This window comes from Pundamilia nyererei, unplaced genomic scaffold, assembly GCF_000239375.1.
Source record: "Pundamilia nyererei isolate P.nyererei 1_Seehausen unplaced genomic scaffold, PunNye1.0 scaffold00090, whole genome shotgun sequence".
Classification (NCBI taxonomy): Eukaryota; Metazoa; Chordata; class Actinopteri; order Cichliformes; family Cichlidae; genus Pundamilia; species Pundamilia nyererei.
The window spans coordinates 624,401-643,786 of NW_005187491.1; the positions used below are offsets into that span (position 1 = coordinate 624,401).

Here is a 19,386-nt window from a genome sequence, read left to right on the forward strand (position 1 = left end):
GTGTGTGTGTGTGTGTGTGTGTGTGTGTGTGTGTGTGTGTGTGTGTGTGTGTGTGTGTGTGTGAGAGAGAGAACCTGGATGTGTGAGAGGAGTGATTGTGTCTGCGTGACGAAATCCCTGCTAGAATCCCATGGATCAGTGTGGATTTAGGGAGCTCCTGAGGCCGATGAATTGGACGCCTTGTCTCTCTCTGTCCTACCTCACAGTCTCCTCATCAAGCCTCCCCCTCCCTTTCCATCCCTCCCTTTTTGTCTCCTCTTCATCGCTTCTTCATTCCTCTACTCCCCCCTCTGTCTCCTTTTCCTCTTTTTATCCCTGTCGCCATCTGATCTTTCGTTCTTTCTACTCCTTTACTTCCTTTTGTCATTCTCTGTCCACTCCTCATCCCTTTTTCTTTTCTTCAGTTCCCTTCTTTTTCTGTCTCCTTCCAACTTTATTTCTCATCCTCCCATATTCTGATCCTCGTTCACTTCCTTCCTTCCTATCATCCTTCCCTCTCTCCCCATTTCTGCGGCTCCCTGAGGAATCTGTCCAGTTTCACGGTACTTTCATTTAATGTGCACGCCACACATTGTTTCTTTGTCTTGTGTGTGTGTCTGTGCATGTATGAGAGCAGAGTGTGCGTGTGTGTGTCTGCCATTGCGTCTACCTTAAGGTGTCTGAGAATGTGTGTGTCTCCATCTCCCCCACCGAGTCTACATCTGTGTGAGTATGTGTGAGTGCAGATTATCCTAAGTCCTCTCTAATATTTATCCTGGCCTTTTCTAAAGCCAATCTTGTTCTTATTGGTGAGAGCACAGCCTGTGGCTTCACATGCACAGAGAGGCGTGCACACACACGCACACACACACTCCCAGTTGTTTGAAATGGGATATGCCTCACTCTTAATTGGGAAGGTGTTTTTCTAAGGCTGTCTTACAATTTCACGGGGAATGTGTGGATCTGTGGGTGTGTGTATGTGTTTTAACCTCATTCTCACATCAACATAAGGTAAGGAAATAGCCCACCTCTGGAGCAACTTACTCTGAAACACACAGACTGTCTCTTACCACTGACCTCCAACACATTCCAGCCTGTCCCTCATTCTGTAAATAGTAGGTATTATACCACCTGGTTAGAGTTGTGACGTTGTGCTCTGTTACAGTTAGTCTATATTTATCTCATTTGATGAGCTATCAGTTTTAGAGAATCTTAAGATTTAGACTAGCAATAGAATATAGAATAGATGTGACTGCCTATTTAATCATTGTTTGGATAGGCCACCCACAAACTATAATAACAAGTATATAACTACTACTACTACTACTACTAGCAATAGCAGAAAAAGTGTAAGCATGAGTAGTATTAGCAGTATAAATAACAGTTATCATAATCTATACTTCATTCTGAATGGATTCCCAAATGGGAACGGCATGGTCAGCTCTTCTGCCTGTTAAAGACACAATGGAGCTTCTATTTTCTGTGCTTACACAATAAATATCTACACAACTGCTGAATCTGAAAAAAAAAACAAAATCCAAAACAAATAGAAGTTTAGCGCTTATTAGGAGGTACAAGAAAAGTTTAGGAGACATAGTTGGGGAAATTGTCTTGGACGTTTGGAAAATGTGTTCAGCCTAAGAGACAATCTGAGCATTTGTGGATCTGTTTGTATATATATGGGAATGGTTTGGGTCACTTAACAACAATTTGAGGACAGCTTGAAGAAAGTTTAAGCCATTTTGTGATGATTTGAGACATTGTGGGACGGCGTGGGACCATTTGGGCCAGTCTGTGACAGTTTGGGGCTGCTTTAGGACAGTTTTGGAACAGTTTGGGCAGCTTGGTTGAGGGGTTAAGATGCTTTCAATAGACATTTCTTTCTTGGTTTGCAGTACGGAGACACCAGTGCATTCCTGCTTTATTCTGGGCTGCGGTTTGAAGATGGGGGTGATACTATGCCGCTGTGGTTACCAGCAATTTGGCTGTGGGCTTTTACGTTTCTTCCCCCCGTCAATATACATAATTGTACGCACATATATATAAATGTTCAGTACATTAGACCTGCACATTTCTGCACACACACAGCCTCAAAGCAACATTCTTTTGAAAACACACATCAAAATCCAGGAAGTGTGATTCTTTAAAAAAAGTTGTGTGCTTGAATCAGACACCTGGTATCTTTTGTCTAGTCTTCACAGTCTAAACTTACAAACCACATATGAGTACGGGAAAAGCACCTCGAAAAAAAAACCATTATGAGTCGTTCCCGCAAACATGTTTTTTCTACTGCAATAAAATCACTAAAAACTAAAAACAAATGTAAACAAGCAATTTTAGGCAACAAATATTTAACAGCTCAGGAAAGAATACTTAGTTTTCTGCCTAAAAAACAAAGTCTAACTCGAAGTGTGAATTACTAAACAAATTTCAGTAAACTGTTCAATCTCTTCTAAAAATAGAACTCTGCTGTTTTATATATAGCATTGTGGAGGAAAACTCTTCAATTTGAACACCACAGCAAGAGAACAAAGACAGCTGAACAAGAACACACACAAAACATGACCTACACTTACACACAGTGCATGTAGTTCAATCTCTGCTGTGTCTTCTGACCTTCCACGTGCACACACAGACATACATGTGTGTGCATGCTCATGCAAACACAGCCCATCTTTTCCTCTCTCTTTAAGTCTAAAATAGATGCAGGCCCCAAACCACAGCTACCAGTGGAACACTGTGAAAATAACAGCGACACACTTGTGCTATAGGGGTGTGTGTGTGTGTGTGTGTGTATATAGAGTGTCTGCTTGCTTTAACTGGACTGTGAATATAAGCAATCTCTTCTGAGTTCATTAGGAGAGGAGTGTAAAAGAAAGAAAAAAGTGAGGATGTTAAAATGCTAAATGCTAGAAATAAAACAGGGTTTGATTCATTAGTGAAACATGTGGCATAACGTAAAAAGAGAAGAGAAACAACAACAGCAGTGTACAACAGAATAAGATAAACAAGAGATCAGCCATTGATTAAAAAAAAGACTAATATACAAGATGAACTGCAGATTCCTCAGTTAAGAAACCACCAGAATAAACAGGACATAGCACACAGATGGGATTGACGACAATAATGAGTTTTTTGTGGAAAAAAAAATATTGCTCATGCAGTCAAATAACTCTTCATCTTGTCATCTTGTTTAGATAGTGTATGTATGTGTGTGGGTGGGAGCAGGCATCTATATACACACCTCTTTAGCTGAAGGAAGAGCTATGCTGACAGCGCGCTGACTAATGAACCATGTGATAAACAGTCCTGATTTCAGCAGGTGTGTGTATGTGTACAAAGTACAGCTGCTGAAGCTTCAAATTGGTCCAAATGATGTCATCAGGGTAAGACACAAGGTCAAATGACGCAGCGAGAAACATATAGACAACAAGAGATACGGTGGGATACATGTTAGCCAGATAAAACTACACACCCAGTTGGAATATACTAATGTTCCTAATATGTCCTTTATGTATTGATATACTGTAATTGTTATATCTGACTTGCATATGCTACTATACTACAAGATTTAGATCTATACTTCACAGACTACAGTACGCAGAAACCAATAAACCAAAACATACAGTGGAACAAGTCAGATCAATGGTTACAGTAAAACTAGATTAACCTTTTTAAAAAACTGCTGGTTTGTGTTTCTAAACATTGCCGCCTGTGTAAATAGCAACCGGTAATTAGTAACTGGAATACTAGTATTTATAGTGTATATGGGATATGCATCACCAGATTTCTCCGAGCTCCCACTCCACGGCCCGTTCCACCTCCTGTAATTTTCCAGTAGCTGAAGTGACGTCCAGAACAAGAATTTATTACAAGAGAGATATTTCATTATCCATTGACCAAATGGGCTCTATTCTCATTAAGTGCTCAACTCATTAATACATTTTGCATACTGCAACAGATTTTATTTTTTAAATGAAATCCACGAAGATTTTAAAGTTTGCCTTCAACCAGATTTTGAGCATTTGTGTATTTTGTTGGGTTTCCCTACCAATGAAGTGAGACTTATTGTGCGGTATTTCAGTGTGTATGCGTTTGTGTGTGTTTCTGTGGTCTTGGAGTAAAACGGTTGCTGTCGGTGTTGTTGGAAACGTAAACAAGTGTGCATGTTTACGGCCGGGTGAAAAAGCAACATCTGACAGGGTTAGCGAACGCCTGTTTACTGCAGTGCAGCGTGTGTGTGTGTGTATGTGGTGTCTACATCTGTGTCAATTTTGGCAGAAGACCAAAAGAGAAAGGAGAGACCGCATGACAAGAAAACGTAAATACAAACACATTCACTCTCTCTCTCTCTGTCTTTCTCTCTCACACACACACACACTTTATTGACCGACTTCGGCTCCACTGAACTATGCGCCGAATTACTGTAATCACTATAATCACTTATAAACATGCCTTTAACACTTTATAGACCTCTTTCTCTGTTTCTCTCTCTAACACACAAACACACACACACACACACACACACACACACACACACACACACACACACACACACACACACACACACACACACACAGTACAGTACTAATTCTCAAAAACAAATGGATCCACAAATCTCATGGTGTATATGGAGGATGGTTCAACAATGGTAAATGATTAATGATTGATACTTCTGATTATAACTGTGATCATAAGAATACAAAATAAAATATCTCCTGGTCACAAGGATTACAACTTCCTCATGTGGCCATGCACATTTACACATTTACCTTAAAACTGCTGGACAGTAAGTGTCAGCAGCACTGACTCTGCAGTAAACTCAAATGAGCTGATTTAACATCTGGCAAGGGAACAAGAATTTAAACTAAACACTGCGGCTATGACTAGCATATTCATACACTGATTAATTATGCTGATTAAAGTGCGTTGTCCCTAGACCCTAGAATGTGCATGAATAAAAAGCAAACAAGCAAACATGGTCCTGGAAAACCATTTGGCACCACCAGGCACTGTCATGTCCCCTATGCTATTAGGCCACATCTTCACTGATAAATCACACTAGCAAAATATGCAGATTTCCAGGAATTAACCACTTCTTTTTATAAGACAGAACATGTCTTGACTGAAAAGAATCGAACTGTCAATTTTAAACTAAATTTGGTTGGTTTTGGTCAAACAGAACTAGACATAAAAAATACTGAACATGCAAAAGATGTTTGTCTGTTGTCTGTTTGTCTGTCTGTAAATACATATATCTATTGACACAATGATAAGGGATTGAGAAGTGACAGGAAGTCAACAGTAACTCAAATAACCAGCAGAAGACCTCAATGGGTTCTAATCTTGTCAGCTAAAAACATAAAACTGAGGCTACACTTTGCACTGGGTTACCAACAGAAGACTGTTGAAGAGCAGAAGAGCTGATTTGTTTTGATTTTTGCTGCCTCGGATAGCACGGTCATAATTTAGCATAAACAACAAGAAAGCATGGATTCGTCCTGTCTTGCATTAACAGTTCAGGGTGCTGTTCCTTTTGTAAGGGCGTGGGGGACCATTAGTACCAACTGAGCATCGTTTAAATGACACAGCGCCCCCTGAGTATTGTTGCTAATTAGTCCATCCCTTTATGACCACAGCGTACCCATCTTCTTTTAGCTGTTTCCAGCACCATGTCAAGAAGCTCTGGCCTCTAGATCTAAATCCAATAGGGCACCTTTGGGATGTGGTGAAATGGACCACATCATGAAGGTGCAGATAACAAATCTACAATAACTGTGTGATGTCATGTCAATATAGACCAAAATGTCTGAGGAATGTTTCCAGCACCTTGTTGAATCTGTGCCATGAAGAATTAAGCCAAAAGAAGGTCCAACCCAGTAGTAGCAAAGAATACCTAAAGTGACCGGTGGGTGTACATTTTGGTTTTTACTATAAAAGAGAGTTAAGAGAAGGAAGAGTACAAGGAGGTAAGAAAGGCAGTAGGGGTTGGGCTTGAAGAGTGTAACTGATGATCTGTCAAAAGGTCCTTTAAAACTTCTGCCAAGAGTAAATGATCCATAAGGTGCCTGAGTGAAAGAGTTTATGTATTTGCATGTATATGCATGATTTTACGAGTGTCTACCTTGCAAAAATTATGTGAGTGTATATTTTTTATGCATGTGCCTGCACTGTGTAACTTATGCAGCTGTGTATGTATACCTGTTTGTAGTGGTATTATTTCTTATTTTTTTCACATACCTGTGTATATTATTTCAAGGGTGCGTGTACTGATGCATTTAAATATGAGTCTCTGTGTTGGCTGTAAGGTGTTAAATGAATAGGGTCCGTGTTTTTGCCTGCTGAGCCTTAAAATCTGCACCAAGGGACCAGCTTACAAGGCTGTCCACCAGCACGCACACAGTATAACATGCACAGATTACAACACACACACACACCACTGATTTTACCACTGAAACTGTTCAGTCAGCAATCTGGTAGCAATGCAGTTCCCTCCCAAATTCTTTGATACTTTAGTTGGATCTTTCAGTATTTACATTGCTGGAACTGTTTGTTTTCTGCAAGAGACAGCAGAATTAAAGTATTTTGACTAAAATGATGAATGGGAAGTTCCCATCCTATAATCCCATGGTTGCATTTATCTAAAATACTAAAACCAACAACTCAACAGAGAGGCAGAGTAACAACCTTTAAATAGGGTTACCTTAAGTTTAATTCATTTTTATTTATACAGTGCTAATTTACAGCAGCAATGGCCTTGAAGTAGCCCGGCAACCTGAGTATTTAGTAGCATAACTGAAAGATGGCTCAGGGTCGCTTCATCCCATCCTAAATGTATTAAAAAGGAAATTTTGAGTCTAATTTTGAGTCAGTCTAAGTGGAATGTAGACAAGTAAACCAATGACTCACCAGGAACAGCGAGATTCTGGACTTGAGCAGGGACCTGGACATTAGCCTCAGAGGCCAGGGTGAGACGCCCCCCTTTGCCGATTCGTTCACAAAGCAGGGTGATGTGCTTCTTGAGACGGGCAGTGTCACTGGGGAGGCCCAGCACTGATCCTCCTGTCTGCGCCAGAGAAGTAGCCTGGTCCTTGGGGTTCTGTGACAAGCAGGTCCGTAGGAGGTGGGAGACGGCAGCATCACAGCTCTCTTCCCAACCCTGTGGAAAGAAATAGGAAGCTTACCTTATACACTACCACTCATTTCATGATTATTTACATTGTAGATTCTCACTGAATGTGTCAAAACATGTTCAATATTTTAGATTTTTCAAAACAGCCACCCTTTGCTTTGTTTACTGCTTTGCACACTCTTCTCTCAATGAGCTTCATAAGGTCGTCACCTGAAATGGTTTTCTAACAGTCTTGAAGGAGTTCCCAGAGATGCTGAGCACTTGTTTGCCCCTTTTGCCTTCACTCTGTGATCCATCTCATGCCAAAGCACAGATTTCACTGGTCTAATGTTCATTCCTTGTGGTTTTTGGCCCAAACAAATCTCTTCTCCTTTTTGCCTTTCTTTAGTAGTGGTTTCTTAGTAGCTATTTGACCATAAAGGCCTGATTTCCACAGTCTCCTCTGTTGATGTAGAGATATGTCTGCTACTGGAACTCTGTGTGGCATTTATCTGGGCCCTAATCTGAGGTGCTGTTAACTTGCGGTTTCTGAGGCTGGTGACTCCGAAGAATTTATCCTCAGCAGCAGAGGTGACTCTTGGTCTTCCATTCCTGCGACGGTCCTCATGTGTGCCGGTTTCATAGTAGCGCTTGATGGTGTTTGCAACCGCACTTGGGGACACATTCAAAGTTTTAGCAATTTTAAAGTAATGATGAACGGTTGTTTCTCTTTACTTAGCTGATTGGTTCTTGCCATAATATGAATTCTAAAAGTGGTCAAATAGGGCTGTCAGCTGTGTAACAACCTGACTAAAACACAACTGATGGTCCCAACCAAGAAGGCAAGAAATTCCCCAAATGAACCCTGACAAGGCACACCTGTGAACTGAAAACCATTTCAGGTGACTAAATCATGACCCTTATTAAGAAAAGGGTTTGCAGCACTGTCAACAAAGCAAAGGGTGGCTACTTTGAGGAATCTAAAATTTCAGACAAGTTTAGAGTTATTTATCAATTTTTTCTTTGCTACATAATCCCATATATCTTGCTTCATATATTTGATGTCTTCAATATGTATATACAAAGTAGAAAGTAGTAAAAATAAAGAAAAACGCTTAAATGAGAAGATGTGTTCAAACTTTTCACTGGTAATGTATGTTTAAATTATTGAGATACAGGCTGAAAGAAGAATGACATAATGGACACAGAAGGCCTACATTATAGTAACTGTCTTAATAAGTTTTCAGAAACAAGAAATCAACATTCAGAGAAAATAATAAATACTATCAGATTGTAAACTTGTGTTTCTGTTATTAACTAGCAATGTAGAACTAAGACTGGGAGGTGTGAGTTTCGATTTGTGCTTCACTAAAGTAAAAAAGGGATGGCGCAAAAAGAAGCTAGAGCAAAGAATAGAGGATACAAATTTGCATAACAGAATACATTAAACTCTTAATTCAAGGCAGATCCACTCATAAACAGAGTAAGAAATGAGGAGGAAAGAACCACGAGTGCATGACTTTGGAAAGGTGATGGAGAAGAGACAAATAGTTAGAATAAACTATTTTAGCCTTTTAATTTGATGCCCTGTTGAATTTTGAATTTATGAGAGAGCAAGAAAATGATAAGACATTCAGAATCGAAAGAAACGAAAACACACACGCACACACACACAAAGCCACAGTAATAAAACAGTGAGGAGGGTTTGGTCTTTTGCTGTCCTCGTTCACCATCTCTCATCCTTCACCCACACATACATACACGAATATACCCAACTCATCCTACTAAAAACCAGTGAACCCAGAATCTCTCATTTGAATGGGTGATTTAGATGGGTAGGTCTGAGGATGATGCGGTATGTGCGTCAGTGTGTGTTGGGAGGGTAAGGGTGTGTTGACAGGTACCCCTCCACCATCACACCCCCCCCCCCCCCCCCCCCCCCCCCCCCCACACACACACACACCTCGTTCTCCTGCCTGCCGCCATGCTGATAGGCCCCTAATGAGCCATAATGACAGGTAATCAACCCTGTAATGATGATGACAGAGAGATACAGACAGACACAGGGGAAAGAGCGAGAGAGAGAGAGAGAATGCAGGAGTGTGAGAGAGAGAGCAAAAGAGGACGAAAGAGCGAGAGAGAAAATGGTCGGGGGGGTTGAAGGAGATGAGATGATGATGGAGGGAAAGGCAGACACCAAAAAAAATTAAACATGTGGAAAGCCGAAAGATGAGCAAAGACAAGAGTAAAGAAAAGACACTGGACGAGTCTGGAAGGAGAAAAATTAAAGAGGAGGGGTAGGAGGAGGCGAGATAGAGGTGGGTGACCTATTCTTACAACAATACCTCACCAGGTTATCAAATGGAACAACATAACTGCAGGTTTCTGTGGAAACTTGGCATGCTCATGCACGCGCTCGCTGAAACATACGTTCCACATGCTGCGGAAGAAAATTAAACGTCTCTAAACCTAAACTGCAGACATTCATCCTCCTGAAGGAGAAGAAAGGAAGCAAAGAAAGGTGGAGCTGAGCGGCTTTGGATCAAGGCCAGAGCGATAAATTACGGCAAAGTTCCCACTAATGCAGAAATAGAAGAGGAACTTGTTTTCTGTACCAAGAAACAAGAGAGGTTTTGTATTATTGGGTCGTCTTTGAAGACTTTTTGAAAAGAGAAGTTGTACAAGTGCAGCAGCAAAGAAGCATGACAGAGCTTCTATTTTCCTTGTGTTTATGATAGCAAAAAGGAATCTTTTTTTGCGCTTTTACCAACACTTCAGAGTGGAAAGCTTTAGTTTTGTGTATATTGACACTGTATAGACATGGATTACATCAGTAAATAAAAGTACCCTGTTGAATAACACTGAATGTATGATTATCCAAAATGTTAAGAACGCCATTTTTACCTTGTTTTTTCTTGAGTGCACAAAAAAGCTGATATTCAGTGAGAACAATACCAATCGCATCACTGAGTGAGAGAAATTGATGCTAAATTGTTAACACTTCGTGACTGAAAAGTATTTTTTGAGTCATACATTAACTCCGCATTATGCCGCATTACAAACAAACACATTAAAATAAAGCACATGTGGTATTATTAGCTTAGACAAACAGAACCAGTTATGAATAGTTTGTCCTTTAAACCTGTATAGCTTCAATGTTCCACTGTTGAAGTACCAACAAAGACAAACCTTTTTTTTCTTTTTTCTTATTAAATAGTTTCCTCAAAAAGCCTATGGACTGCATCAGGAATATCAGGTCTGACAAAGGGAGAAACCCTGGGTGTAACTGCAGAATTACAGGCTGGCAATACATAAATTATAACAGAGTCTAGCACACAACCTTGGAGGACTCCCAAAGAGACAGGTAAAGGTTCAAAAAGCAATCCCTCTGCAGTCATGATATCCTCATCAAGACTGCGAATGTCATTTGAGAGACCGGAGTTACGGCTCTGTGAGAACAATGCCATACAGTCAGTCTCAGGGGGAAACATTACCCACACAATCATCCTAAGACCAAATCAAGAGTGGATTTAGTACAGCATCAGCTACTTTCCTTAACTTCTGGGTACAATCAACTTTAATACATCTATTTACTGTAAATGCCTAGTTACTGACAATCAGAAGCTCTCAGAGTCAGAAGGCCTATTATGTTATAAAGAAACCTGTGGTTTGACTACAGATCCACAATATGAAGCAAGAAATTATGGACAAATATAAGGACACGGAGGAAGGAATGCATGAAGAGAAAAAGGAGGTGTTCTGCTTGGCTGCAACTAAATGAGACGTTTCGTTAGATACCCCACAGATGCATTTCCTCTGGTGTTCCTCCTCCTCCTTTTTTCTCCACCTCCTCCTTGTTTTTGACCTTGTTATTATAAATATTTCTATTTTCTTTCAGATAAAAAGCAGTGTAATGAGCCTGCACTCAAAAGAACTCCTCTTCTTAATTCCAAATATCCTGAGAAGCATAAACTTTGCCACAGATTTTTGCCATTCTTTGTGCTTTCCAATCACATAATATGAAAGTGACATGGGTCATTTGGTATTGCATTATATATTTTAGTTATTCTGCGTTTCAGTGAGCAGAGATTGCTGTGTATAGTATCTCCTTTGTCAAAATGTCTCAACTTTCATATTTCAGTCTTCTACAATCTCAGTCTCAGAGGTGCAGCAACAGGTGCATGTTCAATGGTTTTTCACAGAGCTGTGCACAATGATTTTTTTTAAAGTGGACACCAATTGTTGTTCAATATGAGCTCCACTACCTGTGACTTCATCATTATCCCCAAAATAAAGTTCAACTTCAAATGTCATTGTTCTGAAACCAAGCGGAAAACTCCAGAGCTGAAAATGAAGCAATTACTGTGTGTGTGTGTGTGTGTGTGTGTGTGTGTGTGTGTGTGTGTGTGTGTGTGTGTGTGTGTGTGTGCAGCATTTATGCCTTTATGAGCATTTTTAATGGATTACCTGACTAATGTTATGACTTACACTGCGGTACAGAGCATCCAAAAAGTTATTGCTTTGGTTTTGGAGACTAAAATTCCAGCATTTTTTTAGTCTGAGCACCAGTTACCTGATATGCATGTCTGTGGATTGTAGCCATATCGTTTATGAATTTAGTTTGCTAACTAAGCTAATTAGCATCAGCTGATAAATTATAAATCCACCCTCTCGTGAGTGATGTCAGCGTGGCTCCATCCATCGTTCACACTGACAATGAACTGTATGCACAAGTATCTGGGTCAGAATGGCAGCGACCTATGAATAGCAGCCACATTGCTGTCCTGTCCTAGGACATACCTTACAGGAAAAATTTTAATTGCATGTTTGTCTGTTTATTATTATTTTTAATGAGTGGACCAACAGAACTTTGGGATCATGTGCTGTACTGGAGTTTGCTCTCCAAAAACAGTATGTCGATCAGGATCATCTCCGCGGGTAAAACTGCTCAGTGAGACTGAACTGAAATTATGTAAATTGCATTTTTACTGAAAAATGAAAAAAGTTCTGCATTTGAAAAAGATCCAATAAATGGGTAATGGGTAACAGAAGAGTATGTAGGAATTTACTAATGAATTCAAGATGGAGAAATATTTAACTAAGTTAGCCAATCGTTCATTTTGGCTGAAGAATTGATAACTGTTCCACCCCCATTCTCCTCAGAGACTTTATTCATATCTGTGACAATCCTGGAACTAACTGAGTGACGGACTTGTACTCACCTGGAATGACCTCGCCAGTGCACCCACAGAAACGGTAAAAAGTCCAGATGAAAATTTAGTGTTTTTTGAAAAAAGAGTTTGCAAAATTCCCTCTCAACAAAAGAAGTGCCTAGATGTAATAAGCCAAAAATAACATGTTACACAAAGAAAAATAAATGTTCTAATAACTTAATAAAAACTCCACTGGAATCTTGATGTTGTCACAGCACTGCATCAGGTAATGTAAATTTCCTAAAATAACCCTTCAGTCCACCTGTTTGTCTTAATGTTGTGGACATGACCCTAATTACTACTAATTTACTTAATGCCATTAATCCCATTTATAATAACACACACACACACACACACACACACAAACTTACTTTCACAGTCCCTCGAGGCTCATCAACTGACCCTCTGAAGCTATTTCTGTCTACAATCACAGTGTGTGCGTACTGTAAGATATTTTATGCACAGTTGTGTGCATGTGTGTAACTCTGCGCCGTTAGCGAAAGCTGGAAATAGACACGGTGGTAATGAGAGGTTCAGGGGATTGATCAGAGCTATGGAAAAACTAATACAAACACACCCACAGTGGGCACTCGCCGTCTCGATGGAGTGACAAATCTTTCGTGGTCTGACTGCAGCAAATGGAGGAGCTCTGTCAACACGGCAGTGCACAACCCACGCTCACATAAGCACAAACACACATTCAAACACACTCTCACACAAAGCTTGACGTCTGAGTCAGAGGCTCTTTAAAGAGCAATATGCCATCTATTCACACTAGGACCTTTCTTTGACCTTGACCTTTTGCGTGTATTTGTGTATTTTATATATATTCACACATGCATGCACACACACACACACTCACACACACATCAGATTTAATGGTCAAATTATGAACAGGTACCACAGAACACACTCTGAGTCTGTGCAGAGCTGACGGGTGAGTGTTGAGTGCTAAAAACTGAATGTGTGATTGAGTCTGTGTGTGTGCGTTTGTGTGTGTATTCCACAGAGACCAGAAGTACTTAATGTATTTTAAAAGTTTTTAGAGAGTGTGTTTAAGCTGGGTCTATGTATACTGAGCAAGCTGCAGATGGATGGACAGATACTGACATGTTAATGGCCACCTGTGTGTGTGTGTGCGTGAGTGAGAGACTGTGTACCAGCTGCGGTGTGTCCTGCAGCAGAGGAAGCAGTGTGGCCTCCAGGATGCTGGTCTGATCGGGGGTCAGGCCCTGCCACAGGGACAGCAGGAGCACGAGAAGGTGTGTGGCACTCCGCAGACGAACAAACGCCTCTTCCAGCAGTGCCCGGTTCTCCTCTGCAGCCTCTGCCAGTGCCATTACCTGGAGGAGACAGGAGCTGGTAAATCTCTCCTAATCATCACAAGAATCACCATTGCATACAGAGGTGATGAAAATGCATTCATACATCAACGGTTTGCATTTAAGGAGCTGTGACTTCACCTCTGATCTTGATCCAGTTTGTTTTACAAAAAACTTGAATACTTGTCAAAAATTATAAACATGCTTCAAAGTCAGCCAAGAAAAATATAAATCTGCTGGCTACCCAACTTGACCTCTGGTTCCAGTCATTTTGAATTTTTGTGTATTTTCTTCTGAGTCATCTCCATAATTATTATATTTTCTTAATATGACACAAAAGCCAGATTTCCCCCTTTGCTTTCTTGCTGGACCAAATGACAAATCATCCCTAAAAGCCTTGCTGGGTCACTTTCTCTAAAACACACCCATTTATCCCCAAAGACTTGAAACATCAGCGGCAAAACCTGTGTAAACAGTTTTATGAGCATCGAGTCTGCAGCTTCTTCATTACTCTCACTGTGTGTTAGCCTGAATTCACCCTGAACCACTTCATCTTTGTGTATTATTTTTATAACGGGGGTCACAATTCCCTGCTGCAATATTAAGATCTCACAGTTCCCTTTTGGCCTTTAACATCTGAAATTAAATTTTAAAATAATGTGTAGGGATGACATGTTTGGCAAGATTTTTGATGGACTACTAGTTACAACGCAAGTCAAACACACTGCTTTGTCAGAGATGAAAGAGACAGTCAAATCATTTGTTAAACTGCTATACACACAGGATGATTCTTCCTTCCTTTCTTGTCTAGTTTTAGCTAATCCGGTATATTTACAATGAAGCTAGAGCCTAAATCTGCATTCTATCTTAAGGCCACTAGAGGGCGACAGCTGTAGTTGCAAAAAGACGTCTGGTCCAGTAGAAGTTTATGGGAAAACAGCTTTCTGTTATTTCTTGTTTAAACATGTTCTTGCTCAGTCCATGGGCTCAGTCTCTTATGTTGGGACATAATGAATAAAAAATGAACTCTGTTTCGTAAATCTTGATCATACCGCGTTTCAAAAAAGAGGATTATCTCATGTGTGAGGCTACATGACAAGCAACCCGTCAATGACAAGTTATCAGCCAACCGGTGTGTCCCTCCTCATCACATCCAGGTTTTTGCAACCAAGTTCGCAATGGTGAAAATGCTCGAAGGTGTCACAGTAGGTATGTGGATCTGGGTCCAATTCTAGTTCCCTTGAATGGTTAAGACTCTTGACCCATAAGACCCATATAAACATTAGTTTGGTAGTAGTCAGTTAAGCTACACTGGAAGTGATTCACAGCATTGTGGTGACCAGAAATTATAGGAAGTAACTGACATTTCGCAACTTAAAGATACTACAGGTGAATTAACCGCTGGGAACAGAAAGATTTCAACATATTTCAACATTTCTCAACTTCCAGGACAGCAACTGAAGAAACTAATTTAACCTGGGAATGAAGAATAGCACTGACTGATATATGACCTGTTAGTACATATATGTATATTCATTACATAACTAACCAGCTCTCAGCTTAAAGGTAATGCGTAATATGCAAATCACACCATTTTACCACTTTAGGACTCATATCAATTGGAAGATATTGCATTCAATATCCACATTATAACACCCACTTAAAGTTCCCACCTGTATGCTCGGTATGTTTTTAAAAATCATTGCTTTGACAATAACATCTTAAATGCAATACTTACAGGACAGTTCTGCAACAATTCTGTAAATTAATTAAACATTACCAGTGGAAATCTTCCTTTTAGGATTTTTTTCTAATATTTCTTCAACTTCTTAAAAATTCTTTCACTCTTTCCTTTACCAATATATTCTTCAACAGGAGGAAATAAACCCCAGTCCATTATTTCCATGCCCTTCAGCCTTTGTGCTTTATGGCTCTTTCCTGCAGACTACTGGATTTAGTTTTTTTTCTCTGAACAAACTGCACCGCTGTTCTCCTGTTAGAGCACTGGAAATCCCATTTAGAGAATGTTTACTACGGATTTTCTTCTTTCTCAAGTTTAAAAATAAACAAAACTAAAAAGACGAAACACAGCAGAATTCAAATAAATTGTTCTCTACATGTAGAGACTGCTTGCTCTGATGACTTGCCCATACACTCGGTTGGCAGTATTTTCGAAGGCATGTTTTCTTAAGAATTGTAGGAATCAAAAACATAGACGGGGAGCAAAGAGGAATGAAATACTTGCTTTGCAATGAAGATTAGGTTAAACAGCACAAAAGTGAGGGTTAAGCTCTTCTAACGTTTACTCAAGTACGCAGCTCAGCAGTAGAAGGCAGAAAGAGAGAGAATACATATATGAGGTGTGGTAGGACCATGTGAACTCTGACCTTCAGTGAGGGGTCAGTCCCTTCATCCCTGTATCATTGCAATAACAGAGGAGTGGAGATGAGTAGAGAACAAGCGATGAAAGAGCAAGACGGATGAATAAGAAGACAACAAGAAAGGGCAAGCCGGATGAAGACAAGGAGGGAAATGAGAGAAGCAGGAGGAGGAGGAGAGAGATGAACGGACAGAGAGAGAAAAAGAAGAGGTGAAAGCAGATCTGGGACTAATGGAAGAGTGTGTATTCAGATAAATGAGTGATCTGCAGGCCTGAGTGCCAACGTACGCCAGGAGTTTGTTTGACAAATGGATTCAGCGCTTGCCATTTGATACTGCGAAAACAGAGATGGAAGACTCAGAAATGACGTGTGTGTGTGTGTGTGTGTGTGTGTGTGTGTGTGTGTGTGTGTGTGTGTGTGTGTGTGTGTGTGTGTGTGTTGGGGAGAGAGAGAGAGAGAGAGAGAGAGAGAGTCAGTGAGTGAGAGAGTGAGTGTATAGCTGTGTGCATGCTAGGGTAAAGCACCAATTGCTTAAGTAAGCCGTTTTGATTTGCGTAATACTAAACTACAAACATGAGTACATGGGTACGAGAGCCTCCTCTAAGACTTGCACACTAAGTGTAAACAGTCAGAGTTAAAGTCTTAATTCACTTCCTTTCATTTGGTGGTAAACCTAAAAGGACTCAAGCATTCATTCAAGGCTGAGGTCATCTGTGGGTGCCATGTCATTCACAACTCTCAAGTTAGACACACATGCACACACATGCATACGCATTCTTGCCAAATGATTAACTATTTCTCATCACTGTCTTGCCAGTCTAACCCAGTCTAACCTTCATGAGTACACAAAGACATAAGCTTGGCTTAAGTCTTTTAAAGAAGTGTGACCGAATGTAAATTATTTCTGACTCACTTGCTCTCTTCATTTTTTCCCTCTCTTCCTCCCTTGCATCTTGTACAACCATATGGTAAAAAGCTGTAAAGTTCTGCACACTTATTGGGAACACTGCTCAGAGTATTTAGATAAATAATAAATAATTGCAAAATTCTGTTGGATCTTTGGGAGTCTAATTTTGTGAATTGTGAAAAAAAAAAATATACATTTAAAAACACTCACGAGCTACAACTCACGTACATGAACTCTTTATACTCTAATGCTAAATTTCTGCCATGCGCCACACAGACACACACACTGACTACCTTCATCCTTCTCAAGATCCAAACAAAACCCCATCCACCTTCCCCTCGAGATCTCTGAAAATGTGCATGTGTGCACGTCTGTGTGTGCGTATTGATAAAAAGCTCCAGGTTTGGTGAAGGGCTTCATTGTTGGCAGTGGGTTGACTCCACACACACACTCTGATTGATGCCAGCTGAGAGAATACAAAGACACATTTAGCCTAAACACCCCCCCCACACACACACACACACACACAGAACAGAGATATAAAAACATGCAAATGTGAACACACATCCATTTACACACAGATATGTACAGAATATATACACAAATGTTAAAAACAAATAACCAATACAAATCAGCTTCCAGGAAGCCTGGACAGAAAAGGTGCTTAAAAAAATTCTAAACTTGGACATCAACACCATCCCTCTCACAGCTATTTAGTTGTACGTCAGCAGCTGAACTACTGGTGACCTTAAACAACCTGCAGTTGAAGCTGCTGGGGTTACGACCTCCCGAGGTGTCTGCAATAAAGTCTGGAGTCTATTTGAAACATAAAGGGACATTCTGCTGCATCTTATGCACTTAAACCTGGTTTACATCTCAGTGACAAGGCACAAGTTTGTGACAGCGTCATGGCCCTTTAACCTAGACCGTCAAAAAAAAAAAGTCAGAGGGAAAGACTGAAAGTCTATGAAAGATGTTATTAAAGAAAAATTCCCTCTATTAGAATTTCTTCCATCCATTCACTTGTTCAGATGCAAACACAGAGCACAAAGCTTCCAATACAAGCCAACATTTTACGTTACTCTGGGGATTGCAAACCACACACAGACACATACACAAACAGTCATGTTTATCTATTCACGCACAAATGCACAAAGATATGCACACACATGTACTGAGAAAAATACCCAAGAAAAGTACAGAAAAACACAAACAGAAATTAGCAATACCCCTATCTACCAAATCCATGGAAATGCAGTATTTAGAGCACACACTCTATATCCACACACACACACACACACACACACACACACACACACACACACACACACACAACAAAATGTAACTGACTCTTAAATTTAAGCTGAGATGCAACAAACATTTAAAAAGTTAGAGTTAAGAATTAGCTGCCCAGGATTCACATTTGGCTGCCATGCTGTTCAAAGGAAGGAAGGGAGGAGAAAAAGTTTCAGAATGAATTCTGTGCTTGACTAATGAAGTTTATTCTCAGTATATAAACCAACCTAGCACCCTTAAAATCATGTATATATGATGAGCAAGATATAGCTAATGTCATGTTCCTTTGAATTAACATAATGTGAAGATGGTTACAGTGATCATTCCAGTGCGCAGCGTTTAGGTCAAAGAAAGCAGCACTTTGAACTTTTTAAAATAGACAGGGCCACCTTATCTCTCAGAATAACCAACATAGCCAATAACTTAAAATAAATATGCCCCATGAAGCAGAAAGAAAACACAGGAAATGCCACTAATGTAATTTCATTTCCTTGTGTTAATACAGTTATATGACTTATACAGTGAAAAATAAAAACTATAAAAACAAAAAAACTGACTCTAAAGTCACCATCATAATATTAACTAAGACAATGCACAACAGCCCTGTCGCAGTTCAAAGTGGCGCTTGAGCATGTGCCGGACTTGTTCAGTATTCTCCTGAGCAACAGGTACCACTACTCAGAAAGAAAACTTCACATCAGTGCTGATAAAGGGACACAAGAAGTCAAAATCATATGCAAAGACACTGCTGTGTTTTTAAGCTTCCTCCACATGTGTCATCTTATGAAGCTGTTGAAGCATCGCTCTCTCTGAGCTCCTGCACCACTGAAATGGTGGTACAAACTGGCACGATTGTACACTTGTGTATTCAAGACAGCCATGGCCACACATCTAATGCCAGCATGACAACAAGGCATGAAATCATGGCAAAGACACCAACTGTGATGTCACTTTTAGTGCACGCCTTTGTTTGTTAGGGTGGTAGAGCAAGCATACACTCAGTGTAAGATGTCAAACAAGCCACTGGAACGTCAAGAATCACAGTATTTACCTTGTAGCCCAATTAACATTCCCATCGTCTGACATATGCAATAATGAAATTGCACACCATCATCATTTCTAACTTGTGTAACTGCTAGAGTAACTCAGACATATTTCTTTGCCCCACATTTAATAT

The 19,386-nt window shown here is 40.1% G+C and overlaps 1 protein-coding gene across 1 annotated transcript in view; it reads right to left on the bottom strand.

Annotated features, from left to right (window-relative positions):
- bbs9 (Bardet-Biedl syndrome 9) overlaps positions 1 to 19,386 on the bottom strand; it is a 170,151-nt gene that overhangs the window by 66,044 nt on the left and 84,721 nt on the right. Inside the window, exons 19-21 of the mRNA XM_013912433.1 lie at positions 13,464 to 13,646; positions 6,889 to 7,138; positions 6,736 to 6,807 (exon numbers count right to left, since the gene is read on the bottom strand). Coding sequence (XP_013767887.1) covers positions 6,736 to 6,807; positions 6,889 to 7,138; positions 13,464 to 13,646 — 505 coding nt within the window. The remainder of the gene's footprint in view (positions 1 to 6,735; positions 6,808 to 6,888; positions 7,139 to 13,463; positions 13,647 to 19,386) is intronic.